The 11,195-nt window shown below is 42.1% G+C and overlaps 1 protein-coding gene across 1 annotated transcript in view; it reads left to right on the forward strand.

The window, feature by feature from the left end:
* The window catches only part of IGFBP3 (insulin like growth factor binding protein 3), a 91,014-nt gene extending 83,509 nt beyond the window's left edge, over positions 1–7,505 (forward strand). The window contains exon 4 of the mRNA XM_069613339.1: positions 6,694–7,505. Within this exon, the coding sequence (XP_069469440.1) occupies positions 6,694–6,819 (126 nt within the window). The 3' untranslated portion in view covers positions 6,820–7,505. The remainder of the gene's footprint in view (positions 1–6,693) is intronic.
* The last annotated feature ends 3,690 nt before the right edge of the window (positions 7,506–11,195 follow it).

The following is an 11,195-nucleotide window of genomic DNA, read 5'->3' on the forward strand; positions in this document are numbered from 1 at the left end:
CCAAGAAATCATTATCTGAATCCAAAGACCTTTGAATAGAGTTGATATTGCTAGCTTCCAATCACTTCCTTTGCAATTCCTGTTAATGAGTTTGAACGTGAAAAATGATACTTCTGTAAAAACACAGACTCATCGACTTCATTCCATATTGATGCACTAATAACATGATTTAATAAGCACAGGAAGACTAAAACATGGAGTGGTACAAAAATGCATGTACTGTTATTGGTTGATAAAGGCACCTCATTTGGATACTGACCCATCAACACTTGCCACATTTTGCTTACCTAAGTTGAAACACACCCTTTGTGTGCCTTCTGATGCAACCGCTGCTCAATTGAATTTCATAGAGTTGCTGGACAAGTTTCACTGCATCTATTTCTCCACTTCACTAATTGGCATTGCACAGATTACAATCAACTAGCTCCTCTCAAACTCAGGGAAAAGAAACATCAGAACACTTCTTAGATTTCTCATGGACACACTTTGAAATGTTCTACAAGATTTGAACCACGAATGCTAAATGGCGAAAAGCAGTACCCCAACACTAAAAGACAGTGAGCCGTTCCCGACAATTGCTAACATCTGTGGTGCATTTGTCCCAGCTTGCTATAGGAAATTACTCTCGTGTAATATCATATATGTATTTATTTTTTAAATGTGTAAAGCACCTTAAACCCGAGGGCATGAAGGCGCTGTTATGAAACCAGTTACACACAAAAACATAGAACAGGCAGTGCATTGCAGGATACTTTCAACGCATGTAAAGTCATTTAATTAAATTACTTAACCATGTATACAAGCGGACAGTAAGAAAAAAGTTTGACGGAAGCACTGTCTCTTTTAGGCAAATGAGCAATCAGCCTCCTCCATTGCTAGCAGTGATCTCGGAAGTTGTGTCTAGCACCTTTCACACTTCAACTTGCAGTATTTGGTAAACTGTGTCCTATTATATGATCCTATTAAATTAACCCATGAAAACATCACTGCAAACATAGGATGGTTGGATAAAGAGGGCTACATGGCGTTCTACTATGACTAATCTTATGGTCAGATACCTATAGGGCAACCAGCACTCTTACGCTTGCTTAACTACCTGTAAAATGTGATCTCAAGTGGGTAATTCGCCTCCAGGAGCAAGGCTAGTGTTAGGCTTGAGATGAAACTGGCACACAAGGAAAAAAAAATAAAAGCTGGACACCAACCTTCTCTTGCTGCACCACCCCCGCCTATTGAAACAGCTACCCACCGCAATCTGGACCATGCCAATTTTCTTGCAGTTCAGGAAGGAACTTAAGTCCTTACCCTTCAGCCAATATCTAGATGCAACCTTGGCTCCTTGCCCTACCAGATCACATCGCCACCCGATATCTAGAATATCCCATTTCTGATATTTTAACCCCCATTCTTACTATATGTGATACCGTCAAGGACATGTGCAGTGCTCTGTTGCTACCTAGCAAGGTATGTGAAACGTTTTGCCCTTGAGGCACAGACCGCACCAAAGCACTTGAGGTTGAGCATATATGGTTTACTGAATACGTGGGTTTACATGGACAACAGGTAAGTACAGAGGAAACGGTAAATTACATATGGGTCAAGTTATTATGTAGATTAAGATATTATTCAGGGAGACCTCCACCGGTCCCTTATTCACTCCGGCACCAAGCCCAACTGACTCTTGATAGAATCCTAAAGAGTCACACATCCAAACATTCCATATTCCAATTAACTTGAGTACAAACACACTCACAGGTCAGAGGGATCCAAAGAAAGACAGCAAAGAGAAGACAGATGTAAAACACAACACATCTCCTGCCTTATATGACAAAATCACATAGAACAGAGGAAAGCACAGGGAAACTCCAAGAAAACAACCACCACAACTTCCTTCCAAAACCTTGCTGCCAAGCAAAATGCTCCGAGCAATAAGCTCTATCCGCTCTGTTTCTTCCACAGCTAAAACATAGCACACTCACACCAAGACAAGGTAACTGTTCTATGGCTGGCCTACCACAAAACTCAAATCAAGGGACAAGCCCTCCTTCAAGCATAAACTCAAAAACAAACCAAACACACAGCTAATCCATCCTGCTCCGTCCACAAGCAACTAATAGTGCCACAACACCAAAACAGAGTTCACACCCCACTAACAGCCTGAAGCAAGTAACAACAACAACTCCACTCCCCCATTTGGCACCATCCAAAACACAACGGGCATCTACATCCCGCAACAATTGGTAACGCAACCACGGGCATTCACTCCCGCTCACCAACTGGCAGATTAAACTGGGCGTCCACATCCCACTAAACCATTTGCACAAATGCAAACCTTGGCACAAAGTATTTGGGCATCCACATCCCGAAAAACACTCTGCACCAAAACACCAGGCATCTACATCCTGCAACACTTGGCACAATGTATCCGGGCATCAACATCCTACTAAACCATTTGCACCAATGCAAACACTTGGCACAACATATCCGGCGGGCATGCACATCCCGCAACAATTAACAATTTGCACACACTGGGCATAACAACCCACTAGACAATTAGCATTAGACTTATACACCACTTGCTACATAACACTTGCAACCACACACACATTTCCCCAACACTCCAGTTAGAAACATTTGGCAATAAAATAAGGTAAACAAATGTTAAGCCTACACTTGAGTCCAATATTAAAACTTGCAACGTCCTTCAAAGTCTTTCACCTGTGGGAAAAATGTTATTAGCAAGAAAAACAGTGCTGAGTAGAACACATTTAAAATCAATTCTGTAATCTCACAAATCACATAGTCTCAGAACACTAATGTGCACACGTTTAGGTACCTCACAGCACCAACACACCACACATTTTTACCGCACTTTGCAACCTACTTTGACACCATATGGAACCAATCATCGTTAAAACATACATCAAATGCTGCCAAATATCATTAAAACATATTCCTTAGTAATGCAGCAATCAATTCCATAAACACTCTTGTCGCATATTGCAATTTTCAAGATCTCATCATCTGGGCACTTAATACTCTCTCTGGTAACATGAGAGCTCCCTAAAAAAAATTAAGAAAGTCAGGGTCAAGCTCCTCTAAAATACAATTTTCCACTCTCCGGTCAATACGAGTTTCCTCCTGCGACTCCTCCTTCGCACAGGTTCCGATACTGAGATGACCACATTGCTCATATAAACTTCACCACCAAAACAGTTAACAACCGGCTGTTCAGAACAAAAATTGTCACCAGACTCTCCCAAAGTCATTTTTACCTTTTTTGGACGAGGTTCATCTGTCATCTTTGCCTCACTTTGTACTGCATTCACTTTTGACACAGTCAAATCCTGCTCGGAATTCGCCTCAGCAGATCTCTGTCTACGATGTTATGCAGAAATGAGAAATTCCGAGAAAGGAACCTTCACTGCATCACGTGACACACTTTCCACGCTCCCCGCGGCCATTTAATTATTAGCTGACGTCATCATTCTACACAATGCAGGCAGCCGGAAACCCCTTGCTCTAAACACCACCCACGTTTAGGTACTCTTCTTGAATGGCTAATGTCCACTATTAAACCAAGGGCTCGATGTTATAATAAGACTGCTCCGAAAACTGTTGTTCAATAACTGTGAGACTGTGAGATTCTCCCAACTTTAGTCTTGTAAAAACAAATGCTGTTCCGTGCGCAGGAGGCGTTGGATGTCTCCCTGCTCTGGACCCTGCTGGGACTGGCGCTCTCCTTCCACAGCCATTAGCGCTGCCACGACTAAAACCCAAAATGCTGCTCTAGTTCGCCGTCCACCCTGTTTCTCTCCTCACCTCTGTCATCAGTTGACACGACCTCTTCGGCGTCCGCTCACTGAGTCCTGTGTCCTGTCGCCCTCGGTAAATGGGGCAGACCTTTCACTTGACTGCACAGCTCCGAAACCAACCGTAACTTCACACTTAGGATAAAGGGCACTTCCACTTGCACTGTGACGGCCGCAGCTCCGGAGCAGCAATGCTTTACACTCAAGGCCCCAGGCACCTCAGATCCTCGTCGCCAATGAAACGTTTTGCCCTTGAGGCACAGACCGGACCAAAGCACTTGAGGTTGAGCATATATGGTTTACTGAATACGTGGGTTTACATGGACAACAGGTAAGTACAGAGGAAACAGGTAAATTACATATGGGTCAAGTTATTATGTAGACTAAGATATTATTCAGGGAGACCTCCACTGGTCCCTTATTCACTCCGGCACCAAGCCCAACTGACTCTTGATAGAATCCTAAAGACTCACACATCCAAACATTCCATATTCCAATTAACTTAAGCACAAACACACTCACAGGTCAGAGGGATCCAAAGAAAGACAGCAAAGAGAAGACAGATGTAAAACACAACAGTATTCACAATATAAAACATCAAATATAAATACAAAATTGAAATACCGGCAACCAAATTGGTAGGGATCCCCTGGAACTGACAATCACAGGAAGCCATACAAAATAGGAGAAATGTTGCCTACAAGTGTTGTATGCTATAGGAAGAGCAAGCTGTCTCTGTCTATATCTACATAGTAGGGGTTACAGACAGGTTTGTACATCAGTAATCTGTTTCTAATTCAAGTATCAGAGTCACCCTAGGTGTTGACCTGTCATGACCATCACACTCCATTGGGAAATGGTTTCCATCCCATTCAGACATATACATTATGGTAGCAGACTCCTGCGGCCCATTCCAACAATGGATGCTCTGTGTGATCTAGAGAAGATCTTGATTGCTGCTTCGGATGAATCCATTCAGATCCCTGTGGCCTGTCCCCTACCACCTTGCTCTTCTTTACGGTGGCTTTGGCCCAGCATTCTAGTGATTCCTTGTCAGTGGATCAAGCGTCTAGAATATGGTGTCCTCATGACCTTCTCACTGTCAATGTCCTGATCTTTTCAATTGTTCATTCTCTTGGAGGCCTTCATTATGCCTCTTCTACCCGCTGTATTTGTGAAAATTGAAACAGGACTTGAAGTACACCGTTTCAGTGGTCATCTTTAATAATTCTTCTAAATTGACATGAAGGGCAGTAGCTCGGCATGCTTCTTCATGACAAGGATATAAAGGTGTCGTTCTTACACTGTAATTTTGGAAGTACAAGGTTTGGTAAAAATAAAAGCAAGCAATATTTTGTACCACTGGCTATCACAATTTGGTTGGTGGTCTGAGTTTAAAGGGGCGATCCACTGTATACATAAAGCAAACTTGGTAGTAAATGTACGCAATCTGTGGCGACTAGGGGACAGCTGCAAGCATTCTCAGAAATGTATGGAGGTACTTTATGTAAAACATATTACAGAGAAAGCCAATAACAAGGCGCTGTCGGCAGAGGATTCTAGTTAATAAGGGTGCGAGAAATTAGCCGATAATCTGCAGACCATCTGCGGTTTTTAGCACCACTGAACTAAAAGGAAAACAGACTAAAAAGAGAACATCGAAGCAGGGTAAAGAATGCAATGTGAGAAAATGCAATCAAATAAAACCCATAGAAATAAAAAGTCGCCTTGACCTTAAACAGAGATTTTCTTTTAAACAAAATGTGAATGGTATTTTATTCCAGAACACCCTGAAATACTATAGCACCATATATGAACTAAAAAATGTAATTATTCTGAGCTCCACAAGATCTTGCTTGGGACACACTATTCCCAGGAATCAACCGCTAAAACCTGTTCATAATCTTAAAAAAATAGGAATCTATAAATATTATTATAGCAATAATCTCTCGTTATGAGGGATACACCAGCCGTAATGGCCCGGGGACCAAGTTTCAGGACTGCGGGAACGCTCCAATATGCAATGGGAGTTTTCAATCACTGTGGAGCAGTGGACTTGCAACCTTTGGCTCCCTATGTGTTGAACTACAAATTTCATGATACCTCACCTTTCACTATGCTGGCTTGGCCTGATGGGAGTTGTAGTCCCAAACATCTGGAAAGCCAAATGTTGCAGAAACCGGCTGTAGAGTTAGTGCAATGCAGCCTACTGAGGCACACCATTTCCATTCCTGAATATGTTTGCTAGATCCTGGGTTTGTGTACCCTTTTACATGGTGGGACACCTAGAGTTGAGAATAGTGCAAAGAATCCACATTTTCTTTGATTACATCTTTTTTTATTAAGGTACAATAAATAACAGAACACAACCATTGAATTGCCAAACGAGCGCATTGTTCAATATGTTGAAACATTAGCACTAGGATTCACAAGCAGCATTTCAACTTGCAGAGCGGTTATGCTTTATGAATAAGTGTTACTGTACGATGGCGCAAAAACAGCCTATGTGTACTCCACCTGCTTTTCTCCTGTAGAACATATGTGTGTCAGTGGCACCTGGTTATTTAATTATTCTTAGCCTTGATTGTTCTTGTGTGTTTTTTTTCTTGGCCTCCTGTCATGCCTCCCTTCTCTTGTGCAAATAACTCAAGTTTAAAATGACAATACATATTTCTCTGTCCTTTTAAAAAATATATATATTGAGTTTTAATATAACAGAACTACAAGCAATCCCCCTCTCCCGACCCTCCCCCCGGTACACGGTTGACACAACTATTTGATTGTAGAAACCATAAATTGTTCAGTAAAGTGGCAATACATATTTTTTTTCCAAATTGGTGTCGGTATTGTTCTAATTTTTGTTCTGCCTTTCCTTTTATAGTGTCGCTCATCCAAAGGCCGGAAGAGGGGTAATTGCTGGTGCGTCGATAAATACGGACAACCACTACCAGGATACGATGGCAAAAGTAAAGGAGATGTGCATTGCTACAACTTGGAAAGCAAGTGATCCCGGATCAAGATCTCCTGTGGACTATGTGAGGCAGGTAGATCCATCGGAGACCTAAGGCCCGCTGGAAGCAAGCAAGGACTGCACTGACTCGGAGCAGCGAGCTCTGTCTCGTACTGAGGTTGGGGCAATTATGGCCTCTACAGACATTGCACATATGCCCTGCTGCCACAGACACACCTCCAGCTTTCTTTTGAACACATAGGGAGAAGCTCTGAATTCCCAATATTAATATGCACTATTGACCCCGAAGAAGAGACGAATAGAGAAAGAGACAAACCACGAGATAGCAAAATAGAAAGAGACATAGAAACTAAGAGAGAAAGAGGGATGGAAAAAAGGCACTTCAGAATGGAATCAGGGAGTCTCCACTGACTTTTAAAAAAGAATGGCCTGTGACCAATTTGATCCCGAAAAGATGCTGTCTTCTATGTTAAAGAGTTTTTAGATTTTATGCTCGTTAAAATATTAAAAAAAATAAGGATTTAAGATTAAGCTTTTTTTTACAGGTCTTACGGGAAACATCTTCACGGGTAAAAATGTTTTATAAGAATTCAAAGAACTTTTTAAAAAACGTGTTTCTAAAATAAAGACATGGCTATTTTTTCTGTAAAATATATTATGATTATTCTGTTAGTCTGTATTTAATATAATTATGTTTTTTAATAAACTTTATTTAAATGTAACCGGTTTAGTCATTTGGGTGTTTACCGTGCTAGGGTGTTGACGCACCTAGAAAGAGGTCACAACAGTGTCACGCCTTTGTTGCTTCATTTCCCTGCCTGGTCCTAGATGACCCATCAGCCGAAATCTTCCACTCGCCTGCAAGGGAAGGAAGCCTTTGCAGGAGGAGCTCAGTTTGCACATTTGAAAGTGACATCCTTTTGGCCATGTAAATCATTTGAGGATCACCCACTAAATTTAAACTAGATGGATCCTGTTCCACGCACAGCACCCCCACACACACTGCTCGGATATTAATACTTGTCGCATGATACAATCCACTCTAAAGACCGGAGAATTTTGACTGGTGCCTTCATTATCAGAACACGGTCGGTTTTATATTCCCGATGAACTTGGAACATTCAAGTGATGCATTTAATAAACCTGGATTTTAAAAGCATATGGGTTCGGATGAGGACATCTTTGATAGTGTTAGATGTCCCATTGGCAAACTATTTTAACACTGTGTCAATAGTTTAAACAGTTTCATGAGTAATAGTTGCTTGTATGTGGAGTATGGTAGAGATGTCCCCGGTCATTTTCATCCGAACTGAGAATTGCAAAATAGGGAACCACCTACGTGCAAAAGGTCCCCTCTTTGCAATTTGTAACTTTTCCATCACAGTGTGGAAAAGTAAAGAGAAAAACAAAGGCAAAATCGCATTTATGCTTTACTGTTAGACTGCCTAGGTAGATGATTGCAGGAGACATTTACCATGTGGTAATTCAAGGTGTCTACCGCAGGAATGCAGTGCATTACTGCCAACATGAAAACACATGCTGCCCCTAATTTGTCAGGTGGCCTGGGCAACAATACGTGCAAATATAAAATCCATCCTGCTCCACACTCCTGCAGTCACATTTTAGAAAACGTGTGCAGTTTGTTAGAATGGCAGTAAAAGTCCTCCCACTTCTACCATTTTTGCTGATCATTGGGCCTAGGACATGCCCTCTATATTGTCATATTCAAGAATGTCCAATTGAATCCCCCCCCCCCCAGTTAGCACAATTTGGACCAATTGCCAAATTGCAAAACAGCCATTTCTATCTCACTACACGTCTGTCAGTAAGTCCATTACTTATGTGTTATACCATGCCACATAATGTTGACATTTGTTGAACCATCTGAATTTCCTACCAGTTCTCGAGGCACGCTAGCTTTGATGAACTTTTCATTGGTTGTACGGCACTTCACAGCAGAGATCAAGGACAGTTACTGCATGGAGACAGCTTCAATGGCAGTGTTTGACGCACACCTGGTTGAAGCTATGATAAAGGAGACAAGTGGCATTTGAAGTACAGTAGGTGCTGCAGAGTCATCGGGGATGCAGATTCATGACAAAAATACAGAGGGGAAAGAAAACCGATCAGTCATGTTCTGTTTGGTATATACATTTTGTTAACTGGTAAACACTGAAAAGGCACGTGTGGCTTACGGTTGTCACGTTTCCATTCCATTTCAATTTGTTAAAATGTCTTCGTGCCCAACTAAATATAAAACAATTGGTAAAGCCAACAGATTGTGTCTGTTATGTCAAGTGTATCCTCCAGTGCCCAAATGATGCCATCATATGTCATGACATGCTATGCTAAGATAAAAAAACATGCAGACTGTCCTATGATATGTGCAGCCTTCGATCTTTAAGTGCTAGGGGTGTGCATGTTCGTCCTGAATTCCCATAAGAAGTCATTATAGGCTCCCCCACTCCCGCGCTTAAGTGTTAAAGACCTCGATGATTTGCTATGTAATATTTCAATGAAACAAATACATGCCATGCAGTAATTCCTTCAGTAAGTTGTCAGTCACATGAGTGCCCAGGGTGGACTGGGAACCGCTACCAACCTGGGCGGTAAAGATTTGAACTATTCCCCTCCACAAACACACCAGTGTAAATGGGCCTCATTACGACCCTGGCGGTAAGGTACTTTACGGGCTGGGTGATGGCGTAAGGTGCATGTCCGCTTGGGTCGGCATTCGCGTACCTTACCGCCATGGCGCTAGTTACGGTGTGGGAGGTCGCGTGCACGCGCCCTTGGCGCAGTTAGCGGCAGCGTTGACTACGATGCCGCTAATGGCATCGTAGTTAACGGTCAGGGGTCGTAATCGCACCTAGCGGAAAACGATGGCGGTAATCGTTTACCGCCATCGTTTTACGCTTAGCGCCAGGGTCGTAATGAGGCCCAATGCCTTTGTGCTCTTAATCACTGACACAAAAAATGAAGACTTCTACATCCGTTGCTAACGTGGCTTTGTCACCAGGAAATGGTTTGATGTGTTCTCTGGAACACTATGCTCTGAATCAGACAGGGTACAAAGAGAGGGTGTACAGGCCATAGAAGTAAGCATAACTCATAATAGTGTATTATATATATTGCTTCTTGTCCTGCTTCATATGACTGGTATTAATTATAGCCATCGTAACACTAAACATGTTCTCAATCCCAGGCCCTGCCTGGACTTGAACATGTCATTTGTAGTGTAAGCAAGGATTTCAGGAATAAGCACCTCACAAAGTGAACTATCTGTACCTCAAGTGAGCATGATCTGCGTAGACGCAGATCACTAGTGCTTGCACTAATGACTTTAGATGGGAGGTGCTGCATCAAGCCTCAATCCGCTCCTGCGAGCACCCTTTTCTCAAGAAGACTTTTACTGTATTTAAGGCCAACAGCATGTCCACAGCAATCTTTGAAGAAACGTACTTTTAAAATCATGCAAGGGTGCAGAAGTAGGAGACTGACACACAGGTGGCAAAGTGATTTCTATAGACTTTTATTAAGTATAAAATAAAGAGAAAACCTATCTTTCCCTATATGTATGAGGGGTTTCCCTGCCTCAACTAAAGTACTAATGGATTTGTCAGAATGTCCTTGTAACATAAAGAGTCCACCGTCCTGCGTCAAAACGTGCCTATCTCTGTCCCTTACACGTATAACTAAACATATTTTTGCCCAATGTTCTTGGTCGAGTGGAATGGCTCCCTTCTCCTTCACTGGGTATCACAGTTTTGGTTGCAAGTTCCTCACCAGGGGGAATGACTCCCTTCCCCTGCTGTTAATACTTCACCAACAACCGTATTGTTGATCCTTTAACATTCTGAAACAGAAAGTTCACTATTTCTTCACTCCAGGGGGAATGACTCCCTTTCCCTCGATCACTGGTTTGATCCTTCTTGCAAGCTCAACTACTAGGAGAATGACTACCTACTCTCAGCCTTCTTTGGCTTTCTTCTCACAGTTCACAACACCTGGGAGAATGACTCCCTTGCCCTGGTCTTTCTCAGATGTATCTATTTATTTATGCTTATATAGCACATAAGACGAGCCAGTAGGCATGGTATTGCTAGACAAAACTAACAAAGACATAAAAACACAGGGGAATATAACGAAATAGCAATCAGTCCGTGTTCATGGCAATCAATTAATTAAACATAAGGATGTTTAGTCCTTGTTTAAATTTCATAAAAGAATGACATAATCTCAGGTCCGGGGTTAAGGAATTCAAACTTGTCGGAGCAGCATAATTGAAGGAGCCCTGAGCAACAATCTCCAACTTTACACAAGGTGTAACCAAGTAAGCCTATTGGACAAAAATGCTGGACTAACTCTATACATGCATTTGTGTGTGATACATTGAGTGCAGAACAAATCTA

Source organism: Ambystoma mexicanum, chromosome 5p, assembly GCF_040938575.1.
Source record: "Ambystoma mexicanum isolate Mex_15411 chromosome 5p, UKY_AmexF1_1, whole genome shotgun sequence".
Lineage (NCBI taxonomy): Eukaryota > Metazoa > Chordata > Amphibia > Caudata > Ambystomatidae > Ambystoma > Ambystoma mexicanum.